General features: G+C 40.6%; 1 protein-coding gene across 1 annotated transcript in view; it reads right to left on the bottom strand.

Annotated features, from left to right (window-relative positions):
* Positions 1 to 3,522: 3,522 nt before the first annotated feature.
* Positions 3,523 to 14,941, bottom strand: part of b4galt5 (UDP-Gal:betaGlcNAc beta 1,4- galactosyltransferase, polypeptide 5) — a 31,368-nt gene continuing 19,949 nt past the window's right edge. The window contains exons 2-9 of the mRNA XM_085147189.1: positions 13,592 to 13,711; positions 12,900 to 13,013; positions 12,331 to 12,458; positions 10,388 to 10,504; positions 10,050 to 10,237; positions 9,835 to 9,957; positions 9,281 to 9,382; positions 3,523 to 8,031 (exon numbers count right to left, since the gene is read on the bottom strand). Coding sequence (XP_085003315.1) covers positions 7,884 to 8,031; positions 9,281 to 9,382; positions 9,835 to 9,957; positions 10,050 to 10,237; positions 10,388 to 10,504; positions 12,331 to 12,458; positions 12,900 to 13,013; positions 13,592 to 13,711 — 1,040 coding nt within the window. The 3' untranslated portion in view covers positions 3,523 to 7,883. The remainder of the gene's footprint in view (positions 8,032 to 9,280; positions 9,383 to 9,834; positions 9,958 to 10,049; positions 10,238 to 10,387; positions 10,505 to 12,330; positions 12,459 to 12,899; positions 13,014 to 13,591; positions 13,712 to 14,941) is intronic.

Genomic DNA, 14,941 nt, shown 5'->3' on the forward strand with positions numbered 1-14,941 from the left:
AATCCAATAATGAGAAAGAGTATTTAAGGGGGTCAATTTTAAGTTTCCCTCCTCTTTTAATTTTCTCTGACGAGTGGCAACATGGGGGTCTCAAAACAACTCTCAAATGACCTGAAGACAAAGATTGTTCACCATCATGGTTAAGGGGAAGGATACAGAAAGCTGTCTCAGAGATTTAAGCTGTCTGTTTCCACAGTTAGGAACATATTGAGAAAATGGAAAATCACAGGCTCAGTTCAAGTTAAGGCTCGGAGTGGCAGACCAAGAAAAATCTCAGATAGACAGAAGCGACGAATGGTGAGAACAGTCAGAGTCCCAGACCAGCACCAAAGACCTACAACATCATGTTGCAGCAGATGGAGTCACTGTGCATCGTTCAACCATTTGGTGCACTTTACACAAGGAGATGCTGTATGCGAGAGTGATGCAGAGGAAGCCTTTTCTCCGCCCACAGAACAAACAGAGCCGCTTAAGGTATGCTAAAGCACATTTGGACAAGCTAGCTTCATTCTGGAATAAGGTGCTGTGGACTGATGACACTAAAATTGAGTTATTTGGCCATAACAAAGGGCGTTATGCATGGAGGAAAAAGAACACGGCATTCCAAGAAAACACCTGCTACCTACAGTAAAATGTGGTGGTGGTTCCATCATGCTGTGGGGCTGTGTGGCCAGTGCAGGGACTGGGAATCTTGTCAAAGTTGAGGGACACATGGATTCCACTCAGTATCAGCAGATTCTGGAGACCAATGTCCAGGAATCAGTGACAAAGCTGAAGCTGCGCCGGGGCTGGATATTTCAACAAGACAACAACCCGAAACACTGTTCAAAATCTACTAAGGCATTCATGCAGAGGAACAAGTACAACGTTCTGGAACGGCCATCTCAGTCCCCAGACCTGAATATTATTGAAAATCTGTGTGAGTTAAAGAGAGCTGTCCATGCTCGGAAGCCATCAAAATTGAATGAACTAGAGATGTTTTGTAAAAATACCTTCAACCACAATCCAGACTCTCATTGGAACCTACAAGAAGTGTTTAGAGGCTGTAATTTCTGCAAAAGGCAGATCTACTAAATATTGATTTTATTTCTTTTTTGTGGTGCCCAAATGTATGCACCTGCCTGATTTTGTTTAAACAATTATTGCACACTTTCTGTAAATCCAATAAACTTCATTTCACTTCTCAAATATCACTGTGTGTCTCCTGTATAATATATTTAACTGACAATTTTTTATCGTAACAACCAACAATTTATACAGGAAAATAATGACTATTAACAAGGTTGCCCAAACCTTTGCATCCCACTGTATATGTAATACGGACAGGCAGAAGTGAGAAATGAAAAAAAATCATGGAAAAAGCGGGAAATGTGAACAAAGCAGAAAAGAGTGGAGTCATGACCACACTGGGAGGAGGTGAGAGAACGGGCCCGGCTCGCTGAGGTGGAATACTCACGCTGATAGACAGGGATGTGACAAGGGCAGGGCAGACAGGAGTGCAAGGGATGGACACTGAGACAGAAAGCACAACAGTGTCAAGGGGGATGAATAATGTGAGAAGTGGAAACAGATGTGTTTACAACCATCTTGTCTCTCAGCTGTGTGTCTTGTTTCCTGACAGGAAAGACATAACAGGAGCTGCAGAGGCGACATCGTGGCTCACATGCTGCTCGCAGGCTGGCACGCGGAACTAACTGTGAGCTTGAACAGGGCAAAAATTAAATACATAAATAATAATAAAATTTAAAAAACTGCAGCAGTGTAAATTTGAACTCCGGTGTCCAGTAGCAGCTGGATCCTCTGTCGTCTCTTGGGAAGCGGGATTACACAAAGGTTTGTCCTCTTGGTGACCCGGAGAAGAGACAGAAGAAGTGGGAGAGTGACGAGAGAAAAGCACGTTAAACAGGGCGAAGGGGAGCCGGTTCCTCTTATGCCGGAGTAAGGCTCATACCTGAATCTGTAACAGACCGTTATGTAATACCAAAGAATGTTACAAATCCATGCGACAGCCACACATGGGTGCTGTTGCTTTCTCTACTCCGCTGCTTCTTGCTATCGTGCAGGCAGCGGCTCAAACACACACACGCACGCACAGGCCGTGCACCCCGTAAGGCACTGTTCTCCATTTTTCAAACATGTGATTTAACCAGCTATGAGAGGATGGGTCCCTGAATGCATGGTGTCAGCACATAGATCACACACACACATAAAGCTGTGTGTGTGTATGTATAGATAGTTAGGTGAAGACACTAACAGATGAGAGCAAAACCTTTGAATGGCACAACACTCAAAAGAATCATAACGAATGCCCGTGTGTGTGAATGCCAAAACAGTTCTTGAGATCTTAAGAGCTGCCCCCTGTGCGTGGGTCTGACAGCTAAGTGACACTGGCGTTAGCATACCAAAGCCTTGTGTTTCCCAGACTCCATTAAGATGTGGCTGCTCCAGTCAGGCTCCTGTGCGTCTACCAAATCCCTTTGTCTCGCACTTGCGCGCACGCACACACACACATGCATGCACACCGGGACTGCTTTTACACAGCAGGAGAGAAGCAAGTATATTTTTTGCATACTTCCAAGCACATCATATAATAAAGCACACCCCTCTCCTTGTGCATGTGTAGTTTATGGGATCCATTGTGAGAAGTGGAGCACAAAGTCCATGGAATTCACTCTGAGTTCCTTCCCTGTCGTTTTGCATTTCCTTTTCTGATAAGATAATTCAATATCAGATGTCACTTCTGTTAACCGCTGGAGATACTCAGCTAAATGTGCTAAACGCCATAGGGCTGGAGCTGCTTTGATTAAATGAGTCTTAAATGACCTCACTGGGGTTTTACTCATTTTGTTTTTGTTTTTCCCCCACTGGGTGATAGGTCAGAGGGTCTGAATAAGGATCATTTTTGTCTGAGGATCCGGTCTGTACAGTATTAACTGACAGCAGAGCATTCAGAGTGACATCAGTGGGGAAGAACAGGACTGCACTTAAAGAAAAAGAAGAATCTGGCCGCAGCATACTGGAACTTTGTTGTTAACTGTGAATCACAAGATCCACAGGCCAAAAATACAGACAAAAAAACCTCTGTTAAGGAAGGAGTTTTAGAAGGAACAGGATGCCGTTTATATCCCCTGCTGTCAATGTAGAGCCCTTCTGCACTCGTGCATGCATTTATGTTTTTAGTAAAATTAATTAAGGAGCCTAGCGGAGGTCATTTCAAGCTACTGCATGCAACTTCCAGCTGAGCTCCAGTATTGGCTGCTCTTGACCAACTTGGCCAGTTTGTGTTCCGCATCTTGTTCAAGTGATGAAATATAAACTGAAGGTCTCTTAAGAGCAAGCGTGTCTGCGTGTACGTGTTTACACTGTGAAGTAGTCGTCGTGTGCGAAGTGTATCCTTGTTGTGATTTATAATATTTAAGAGTCACTGACCATACTGGGAAGAGGCAGCCGTTCCAGTCAGCTCCCAGAATGGAGATTGATCTCAACACAGACAGAGAAACAAACACACAGGCAGGCAGAAAGCTATCTTTACAAGTTTTACTTTTATTGGTGTACTCTGACAATAACAATGATGGTATAAAAGAAAAATCTCCATCATACAAATTTCAATAATCAAAAGATAATATGCCGATACACAAACGGATCCACATAAGGCTGACATCAAGTTTTGACAAGTGGCTTCAAATGGCTTCAGTTCAAGGAGATCGTCTCTCCTTACAATCAGAGGAGATAAATTTTAAATTTAGCTGTATTGTTTCTCTTTCTTTTTTTCTTTTTTTAATAGTTAGCTTTCATACAAAAAAATAATTTGTGTGGATTTTGGAGTGGATTGTGGTCGCTGGTTTGGGTGCCTGTGTTTCGTTGCATTGTAAGCATAAGGTGTTGTTTTTTTTGGCTGAAACACTGCTATCCCGCAGCGCTCTCCTGTGACCTGCGCCTTATCTCAGCTGCTGTCACTATTAAAAAGAAACGTCACGTGCAGACACAAGGACAGTTAAATTCATCAAAGGATTTTACGTGTCCGTCTGCCACGACGTGTGCCTTGCATTGCGACAGCGCGTTAAAATACAGGGAGGTCTGCGGGATGCAGAACACCTCTGAGATCGTGAGAGGAATTGAAAATTTATGAAATGAGGTTATTCTTTCCATCAGAAACAAAAAGTCTGTGCTGGGAAGCAGTGATGTAAAAACATTGATGTCACTCTGTAAGCTTTACTAGCACTTAAATGGCACCGGATAAACCCACAAGCCAAACCCTCCCGAAGCCTTGTTCTTTAGCATCTGTAGTGAATTAAGACCTTATAGAATTTCTAAAACACTACACACAACAATATTTACAATGATAATTATCTTGATATGCACTTTTTTTCAATTTAAATATTTTTGCTTATAAAAAAATAAAATAAAAACTTGAATGGAAAAAAAACGAAACAACAAAAACAAGAACAAACCCAAAAAACACTGCAATAAATTAAGAAGCTTTAAGGCTGCCAGTTTTGTCAGATGCCCAAAGAATGGTCCCTTCATTTAAACTGGCACAGAATGGATGAGGTGAGATAATGGAACGATGAAGACTCTTTAGTGAGCAGCAGTCTTGGTCTGGGTCTGGACTGACACCAGGTTTATTTTATTTATGTAGATAGAACTGGAACAAGACTAGCCAACATGCTCTTATCACCAAGTGAAATCAATCTACTTCCTGTTTTAGATAAAATCAGAAGTACTGACTCACTTGTCCTTGTTGCAAGGTCACAAAATAGTCAAAGCTGTGTACTAGTCTCCTCAAAGATGGTGTTGGCTTATGAAGCTGCTCATTCTTCATTGTGGAGTATAGAGCCTAATACTGACCCTAACCAGGCCTCAATCAGAGGGCCTCTTTGTATTAAGAGGTCCCGTGTGGTCCATCTCTTTACCTGAACACTCAATTTAAAACCATTTGGTTTTTGCTATAAGTCCACCTAGCTTTTAATTTAAAGCAATGAAACATAAAAAAGATATAATATACAGTGCATTATGTAGGTATCAAGACCTAGAATAATAACCTACCAGTTGTTCACAACAAGGTCACTATAAATAATTTTGTCATCAGTGCTGCAAAACCAAAAGGAAAAAACCCAAAACAAAACAGAAACTTTGAAACCTAGGAGGATAGGTAGACCTCGGAAAGGTTTAGCCATTTCACTCAAACGCACGTGGAAAAGAAAACTCAACTAAAATGCTGCTACTGTCTGTGACTTCCACTGGACACCTCCTGGGTGATAGGCTAGGAAGTAAACGTGCTTCTGCTTGCGACAATTTGGATCAACTTTGAGGTGGAAAGGCAACAGGCTTACAAATGTATGGATGTAAACATGCTCAACATCTGCTCCTGTAATTGGAATTAAAATATAAAGTTTGAAGGATGTTTTGCCTGTCAATACCAGCCTCTGTGATGTTGGGATTGGTTCCAGTAAGCACGCAGAGAGAGTCCCTGGAAGGGACCTCTGGAAGGTCAGCACCATTGATCATCAATTAGTATAATGGAGGTGATCAGTGAAAGACAGTGACCAGTAGCATTGTCTGATTCTGTGTCTTGCTCTTCCTGTGGTTGTCACACAAAATGGCCTCCTTCAATATGTCTGCTCAGGAGATTACAATTTAATACCAGGCTACAGGTCCCATTCCATTTCATTAGAAGCAGTTATCTATCTATCTATGCTTTATCTTAAGAGGGAATCTGAATCTGAATGAAATGGAATATACCTCATTTACACAGACCTGAACCTCACCGTCCCGCACAATTACACATGACTACATTTCAGTGCATCTATATCAGTTTGTGTCACCTATTAAACTGTCACATTAACTGCAAAATAAAATAAAAACTGAACAATTAAGGAAAATAATCCAAAAAAATAAATAAAATGAGGTCCAGCCTCTTTGCTCCATATTTCATTGTGGGAACAACAGTAAGTCAATCACCAATATTTTCCTCAAAAAGGTACATGTTAAGTAATGCGTACAAGGCGATTTGTGTGAAATGAAGTAGCTGCATGACTAGAGGACAGACAGTGAGGACAGTAAAGTCTGTACGATATATTAAAAAGGAACTTCATTTACAGTATTGGGATTTTACTGAAATCAACACTGTCAAATACACAAATCAGAGAGGAGCATTACACTTCTATGTACTGCCAGAGTCTGTGTCTAATGCACAGTGAAAGGCTGCATGCCACTGAACATAAACCTCTGTTTAGAGCAACCCCTTCCACCAAAAAAAAAAAAAGAATTTCACAAGAAATCGCACAAGCCAAAGCCTGGCCACAAGTTAACAAAGCTAATCAGTGGTTATAACCTGACACTTCAGATAAGGATTGAGACAAGCTGTGTTTTTTTTCCCCCCAATTGAAATGTTGACAAAGAAAGAGGTGTCATTTAAAAAGTAAAGGCAGCCATCGAATGGTAGTTGTATTTTCACAGGGCCCAAAGTGAAGCAGGGCTGGCTAACAGTATCACAAAGACTACACAATCTGCAAAATAACAAAGCAAATGCTTCTGTAAACACCAGTGACAGTTACAGCAATCAAGTATTTTCTAATTCCAATTCTCTTTTGTCACAATGAAGGTGAGTAAACATTGAAGACGCGAAACCTAAAAATAAAAAACGGCAAGCGTTTATCTCTCCCTGGCCCGAATTCACACCCGCATGCCAAGTGAGGTCTGCAACCTGTAGGTCAAAGCCTTAGAAGCAAAGTCTCCCGGGAGGTCACCCCGATAACTTTGAACCGACAACAAGATACATACAGTCCATTTGCATAGCTCTCCCTCACTTACAAACAGACACGCAAACAGGCACACGCAACTTCTGAACAGGGTGGCATGTTTGCTTAGGCAAAGTTGGGTTGAGTGTGAAGTTTGCATACGCAGTCACTTCTTCTCTCTAGTCCAATGAGGGCATGCTAGCACCCGCGCTATTGCATCTGTATAGTGAGGAAGTCAGGGCTAAAGTTCTGCTGTCTGATATTACAGCTTATTGCTAACAGGATGAACATTGCACTCCAACATACAGCCACTTGCAGGCAGGCAGGACATTCCATGCAATTACGCAAACATCAGTCTTTAAATGGTGTGCTTGAAAGACAAAACACAAGAGATGGTTAAGGAAACAATATTCTCTAAACTCAGAAAGAAAAACTATTTCACATACAACATATAACCACAGCCTCTAACTCCCTATGTCGTCTTCTCTTGCTCTCTTTTCTTGTAGATTTGGCATACTGTATGCAGAACCAGCTGCAAGAGTCCACTCGCTTAAAGTTGATGTGTCGTGTTATGTGTGCATGCAAATGTTTTCACAGGCGTACTGCATTTATGAAAGAAGAAGTGCAAGAGAAAAAGTAATAAAAAAAAAGTCATAGCCTTAGGACAATGTCAGCACATTTAAGCCAAACTCTGCGTGCATGTGTGGTGTGTGTGTGTGTGTGTGTGTGTGTGTTTATACGTGCGTGCACTTAAACGTATGTGTACCATAACCTATCGAAATCATCGAGCACAGAGGTGCCACGTGGAGCTAGTGATGGACAGAAGAAGAAAATGAATTGAGGAATGAATGCTGAAGGCCAAAATGGTGCAAAAGGCATGTGGAGACTGAAGTCTAGATAAGCCCAGATGAGAGGAGTGATGGACTGTGGCACAAACAAGTGCAGCATTTATCCCTATTTTCTTATATGATTTATCAAACATATGCTTTTGATTCTCCTTCTTTTTTTTTTTTTTTTTTGTATACAACCAAAATAAACAAAGCAATAAATCTGTCAACTAAAAAGTCCTAAGCAGTGTTGCAACTGGTGAGATATGGCTGATGTCCCAAAGGACTTTGATTTTGCAGTCCAGCTCTGCCTACATCAGTAGTCAGCTATTGGTGCAAGCTTTCTGCTCAAGCTGACTGTGATGTTGGTGTAGAGAGGCCTTCTGGACACTAGGGGGGAGTAGTTTAGGTTGTTAAGACCATCCACCTTCTGTCTCTCCTTTGAGTGACGGAGAAGACTATACCTGCAGGTGCAAAATGAAAGGAGAAAACAGAACACTGTAAGAAGCACTTTTCTCTCATTACATGTGAAAAGGATGGCAAAATGTAAAAAGTCCAGCGTTTGTGCCGAATGGAGTGATTCTTGTCTAAACAGCCAAAAATACCTTATTTGTGGCCCAGGATTGTAATCTACTACTTATGTACATCACTAAATGTGCGAAGCTACAAGTTTGACAAAGAATGAGCAGTTGCCTCAACAAAACTAAGCAAGAGCCCACTGCCTCTCAATCAGCCACTGATTCTAACCACAGCGGGTTTTTTTAAACAATTCTAAAATATCTCAGAGTTGGCAAGGGGGGAGTCTGCTGCAGGCCTAACACAGACTATATATACACCCTTGCACTCTTTTAGTCTCCTGCTATGTTGTACCATCGATTTCATGCATTTTTCAACAGAAGAAAACTTTTGCATACTAGATGACTAAAAAGCTGGAAAGTGCTTTGGATCAATTTATATCAGGGTGTGATATGAATAAAAGTTACTCGACTTCATTAATGGAAACCACCCTTCACATTCAGGCGAGCTGCCAAAGTACAGCTCTGGACTGCAGAAATTCCTTAACAAACAGCTGCACTGTGTGACAAATATCCTTATTCATGTAAATTAAAGGAGCATTGTGCTGTTTCAGTGACATTTTCACGCAAAATGATCGCAGAGAGTTCAAGTTAGAAGCGTCAGAGTAAAAGTGAAAGCTGACTAAACTGAGGCAGAGGTCTACACCCCTGCTGCCTCAGTTTAGTCAGGCAAAGTGACCACCAGGCTGGGCTTAGAAGAGAAAGGCGCTAAAACATAATATTTCAAACAGGGGGGGATAAAATAATTTGACATAAAATGTGCAAACGTATTCTAGTAGATCCCTAAATGATATGAGTATATGAGAAGCTTAAATTTAAGGCTTATTTTAAAGTTGTGAAAGTGAAAAATAAATTCCACTTAGTACTGTGGCACTATGTAAAATTATATGACAGAAACATTTACTCTTTGGGCCATTTTTAAGTTACTCAGGAATTTAGCCCTGAAGCATAGGAGCATATCACATGCAAAGTCTTTAAAAGAGTGGAAATTCTATCAAAGGTACTGCTTTGGCTTTTCATGTGACTGGCTTACATCACATGAGTCTAAGCCTCATTGCAATTATCAGCTTCCTCCTTTGGTTGGGAGTGTGTATTATGTACTGTTTGTAAGTGAGCTGTGAAAACCTAGGACACTAACCTGCCCAGGAACTGCACTTCTCCACGATGGTGATGTGGAATGGACATGTAGCGTCCCAGGTCTCCGTGTGGTCTGCTTACTGTGTAATTGGCAAACTGCACCCTACAGAAACATTTTTAAATTTTTAATCCATATTGTACACAGTTGGGAGGAAAAGGCATTGTGTTTATGATCCTGCTATAATAATTATCACAATAATGCCTCTGATAGCTGAGCTATAATATTTCAAATAGTTAATAACATGCTCCAAATACATCAGAAAGATTTCGTAGTAAAGGCAAAAAGGAAGGATTTCATGGAAACAAATATACAAGAGAATCGGTATTTACAGTAAACACAGATTTACTCTGTGTGTACAGCTGCCTGTGAGTTGTGTAGGTGGGGGAAACGCTCTGGGCCAAAGTGGGAAAAAACAATATAATACAAAAGCCTTCTATGTGCCAAATGGCCTACTTCATCACTTGAGGATGCCTAATGTCAACACTACTGTTAACCACATGCTGCACCTCTATCAGAAAGGCCAGTGTGTGTTTGTCTGTACAAGTTGCCCTCACCTGTTCCACAGGTCATCGTCCTCTCCTCCCCAGCCCCAGAACGCATTGGGAAATCCGTTAATCTTTTTGAACTGCTTAACCATCAGGCCACTGACACCGCCGAAGAACTCATTATACGGAAGCCTTTGAGGGACAGTTATACATATTGAGATTCATTTTTTTGCATCCGAACACATGTACTCTGTAATTCCCCAAAGACAATAATCAGGACTCACATGTAAGAATACTTGTCCAGTTTGACCGCAAAGTGTCGGGGCATGTCCGTACAGCCGTAGTAGTTTCTGTCATTCTCCATTAGATGGTCTACATCATGGAAGATCAGACAGTCCCAGTTCAGGTCCTTCATAGCTTCCTTGTAGCCCACATTGAACAACATGGCTCGGTTAAATGGCTCTGTACCCGCCTAAAGAAAAAAAGATGATACTTTTTCATAAAAAAAGGGGGAAGATAATGGGTTATAACTTCCATAAAACAGTGGCTTGAGATGAAATTCATTTAGTTGTTTACCTCTGAATTCAATTGATTGATTGATTGTGAAAATAAGTGAACCTACTTGTTCTATTATATAAAAGGCAAAGTGGAGTCTCTGTTTCTGCAGCACTGGCACCAGGTGTCTCAGGAGAATGGGCAAGTGTTCATGTCGGTTCCTGAAGGGAACTAGGATTGCCACCTAGGTACACAAAGGAGAATAACATGGGACTTGAATAAACTGCAAAGATATAGGGATAAATTTAGAGTAGAGTTAGAGTAGATAGCACCTTTACGTGTCCAAATCAACACCAATACTGAAACATGTTTCATTATAATACTTTCCCCAATGTCCGATGTGGACATCTTGATCAGTATCTTAGTGTGTGCTGTGTGAAACCACTAAAATATTCCAATTAGCACCTGACTCATCACAAGATTGGCAGAGTGTCATTTCCACAATGAGAAGTGACATGGATCAGTCCGACCCCCCCCCCCCCCCAAAAAAAAAAAAAAAAAAAACCCCACTGAGCTGCTGAATGACTGTGTAGCGTTTATTTTTCTCCATAGATTTGTGATAATGGTTGTTCTTGTTTTGCACTTTCTTTTGAAGAAAAAGAAAAAAGAGAGAGAGAGAGAGAGAGAGAGAGGGAGAGAGAGAAAGAGACAGAGAGAGAGAGGGAGAGAGAGAAAGAGACAGAGTGAGAGAGAGAGGGAGAGAGAGAGAAAGACTGCTGGCTAATGAGATAAACAGGGGAAAAAATGCTGTCAGACCATACACGGTCCTTTGGGGCAAAGGAATGTGAGAGAGATACAGACAGATGGAAGGCAAGATCACTCTACTGGGCAGAAAAAAAAGTACTGTTAGGCTACAGATTAAAGACTGAAACAATACTGCAAAGCACAAACACAGGCTGGAATTTAGGTTACTTCCTGTACTTTGTGTTTATGTGTACTTTTTCTGGAATTTGAATGTCAAATAGAAGAGCTCCATCAATCTTATTTGCACAGGGAGCAACAGAATAAAAGAAAGGGCATAAAAGGAAAGGTACACATAGGAGAAATTCTGATAATTCCTCTCATCATTTCCTTCCCATGGTGACATTAAAGCCCTGTTGAGGTAGAGAATATGTTATATTGCTGGCTTTACTTATGTTACGGTGATAGTATTTATGGCTAAGCTTCACATGTTCTTCACAGCTTCAATCAGACATGCCGGAATCAGTCACAGTACTTGACCGATATTATGTGTGCTAAACACATGCATAGACGTCAACAGATCAGACCATTATTAAACTGCTATTGCTTATTTATTATACATAATACTTATTTGCTGTGAGATTTCAGATCGATCCTGTCTCAGTGTCTGATAATTTATCATAAGTAATTTATGAAGTAACTCCTGCTATGCTATGCTCTGTGTATAAATAAACACACCTTTCTCGTGTTCTCATGGAGAGTCTAATGCCCCAGAAACGCAGAAAAAAACAGAAACAATATTTTTGTCTTCATTGCAGTTTTAAGGTTTTGCTGTTCATTTGACATTGCTATGCAAACTCTGCACTGAAACACTGAACACTCAGAGTAGAAACTCTTGCATTACTATTGCCTACATTACTTTTAGCAACGTGTTAAAAAAACATAGCAACTAAGCATGCACATATATCGGTGTTATTGTGGGGCAAAGGCGGGTTTTAGTAGGTCCAGCGCTACAAACCTAATGCTGCTGCACTGTGTGAGAGGCATCTTTTATATACAAAATGGAAAAAGTCATCCGGAAACACTTGCACAACCATTCGACTATCTATAAAAAGGTGACAATTCAATAGAAACCCAAGTGTGCAGAGCACATGCAAGCTATAGCGTGCAGGGCTTGAATGTCTCTTTGCAATGTCACAGGAGGGTTAAGCAACATTCCTCAAAAAGTTCTGTTTGCTGTGCTTTAACAATATACAAACCATTCTATGAAGCCACTCTATTTCTTGCTCCACCGGCCACAGATTGTTTTTTTTTCCAGTGGGCACTTACCTTCCAGCGAGGTAAACAGTCTGTGGGCTTCCAGTAGCCTCCAGGGGCAATGTTGGGCTTTCCCTCCAGCAAGGATCTTTCCACTTCTTCAAGAGATATCTCACTCATATTCACTTCCAACCTGCCCTCTGTGCGTGGGGGAAAGAGAGAGTGAGAGGGAGTCAAGCAACAGTCATGAAGCAAGAAAGGTCAAGAGCGTGGGGGAGAATATAAGAGACACGGTGTGCGAGTAAAGAAGAACAGTAGCGAGAGGAAAAAGATCATAGGAATGTGACTAAGAAAATGTCAAAGCCTGCAACATTTGAGAAATCTGGGACATAAATTGCCTGCTTGTGCTATAACACAATACTGTATTTGATCCGTCATCAATCAAAACTAATATAAAACATATTCTTGGAACAGTTTCACAGCTCAATACTACAACAAATAAGTACAGAGGCATAAGGAACATTTCCACTGAGAGCCTTTTTTTTCATTTGCTACCTACTTGTTATTACAGAATAAGGAGTTTGGTTCTAAGGAAAGAATTCAAATTAAATTTAAAATCATAACTTTAACAGTGCACTTACTCATGGAGGGCAGCCTCTCAGGGCAAACTTGTGAGGGGAGGTAGGTGAAACCCTCGGGGAGGTATGTAGTGGGAAGAGCATCGCTTTCGCTGAAGTTGAAGTCATAAGAATAATCTGAAAGTGAAAAAAAAACATGACCGGCTTCGTGCTTTAATGTACAGCGTGTATAAAAAAAGAAAATGATTTCAGGAGGTGGACATTTTCTAAAGTAATGTACACAGAAGCTAACAGTAATTTTTAACATACATGGTTGAATACAATATGAATACATGTCTGTATTATAGTCAAACTTGTCCCATACTTTGGCGCGCATGTCTGGAGCCACTAATGCCACCAACAGGCAATCACGTGAAACTTACAATTCCCCTTTTTCCAACAGCACGTGTTTCAGTCATTACCAGCAAACAGCTGCAGAACTAAAGGACTTTAAAATTGATTGATTCTTTTTGATACACCCTGTATTTTACCGACAGCTTTTCACTGTCATTCAAAATATCTTTTGTAGTAAAGGCAAGCATGAGTCACTTACTGGAAAGCAAACAGACTTAACTGTGAAAACACCATAGCGCTTTCTCTTTTACTTCCTTATTTAAACATTGTTTGACACTGCACTCATTCTCTTGTGAGGATATGAAAAACAGCATTTGTGCTAAACATTTCTAATAAACTAGTGTGCATGGGCATGTTTTTACCTGTGCCATTTATGCTGTAAGCCCCCCTCACTACTTGCTCCAGAACCTGAGCTCCAATGTTCTTCACGTTCTCTCTGATCTGGATCCCTCTGGCCTGGACCATAAACACATACTCATTCACTATGGACAGAAGAAAAAACAGGCGAAAAAAAAGAATTAATACACTTTATTATTAAACACAGACTCGAGGCATGTATTTGAGAAACCCAAGCACAGACATGAATCATATTATGTTAACGCAAAACCACTTTTAAAAATGTATGAAATGTCTGAGAATGCATATATTCATTCTCAGATCACTTATCCTTTCACTTCTTCTTTCTGAGAATTATTTCAAACAATATTCATGTTTAAGAAATGCGGTTGCACTGCAAACAGCATGGGTGTGCTTAGTAAGGAGGGAATTTCCCAACTAAATATCAAGAGGCCGACCGATGGCATGTTAATCTATACTGAAGAGAAGCAGTGGGAGAAGAGGTTAAACTTAAACTTTTTTTAAGAAGGAGGAACAAATGAAAATAGATTTTTAATGATTGATTAACTTCCTTCCACAATATTTTACTCTATTTCACTAAGCTATTTCCAGTCATAAAGGTCTGGAAACCACTGTATTGTTATGAAGCAGTCTTTTTCGTGAGAAAATGTGACAGGCACATATAGGATGTGGGTTAAACTACACAGCACAGAGTAGTCACATACAGGAAACAGGAAGTAGCAAGAGATTCTAGGTGAATGAGAATGTGCCAATCTGGGATTGTAGTGAGATTTCTATTGTACCAGCGACATCTCATCAAGCTGACACAATATTATGTAGTAGATCTGTTTGCTATAACAGTTCAGTCGATTTATTCCTAACTATAATTGGGAACTACACCAGGCTTACTGAGCGTTCCAGTCAGCATGGAACTGACCTAAATAAACACCACAACAGTGGTTAACCTGCCAAGCAATGTAGTGGAACAAAAGGGGGTTATGTGGTCTAACTGTGAATAGCTGAATACACCTAGTGATGCATGCACTCTTTGGTGTACAGTAAAGAAGTATGACATACTATGTGCATAGTAAGAAGCTTTAAAAACATTCAAAAAACATTTAAAACACTGAATCAAGTTTCAGAAGTCAAACAAAACAGGCAAAAACACAGCTCATAGAATAACTTCTCTGCCTTTGTAGCTCTGTGTCCAACACCGGCAGTGTCAAGATGATCTGCATTATTGCGGACATCGTATTTGTGTGGATGGCATGTATACTGCTGAGCTTGAAATCCCCTGGATGTGATTTGTCATGGTAATTGAGTTACAGTTTCCATCACATTTATCTTATCTTATACAAAATGCCAGGCTTGCAGGA

The sequence above is a fragment of the Neolamprologus multifasciatus genome, chromosome 20, assembly GCF_963576455.1.
Source record: "Neolamprologus multifasciatus chromosome 20, fNeoMul1.2, whole genome shotgun sequence".
Lineage (NCBI taxonomy): Eukaryota > Metazoa > Chordata > Actinopteri > Cichliformes > Cichlidae > Neolamprologus > Neolamprologus multifasciatus.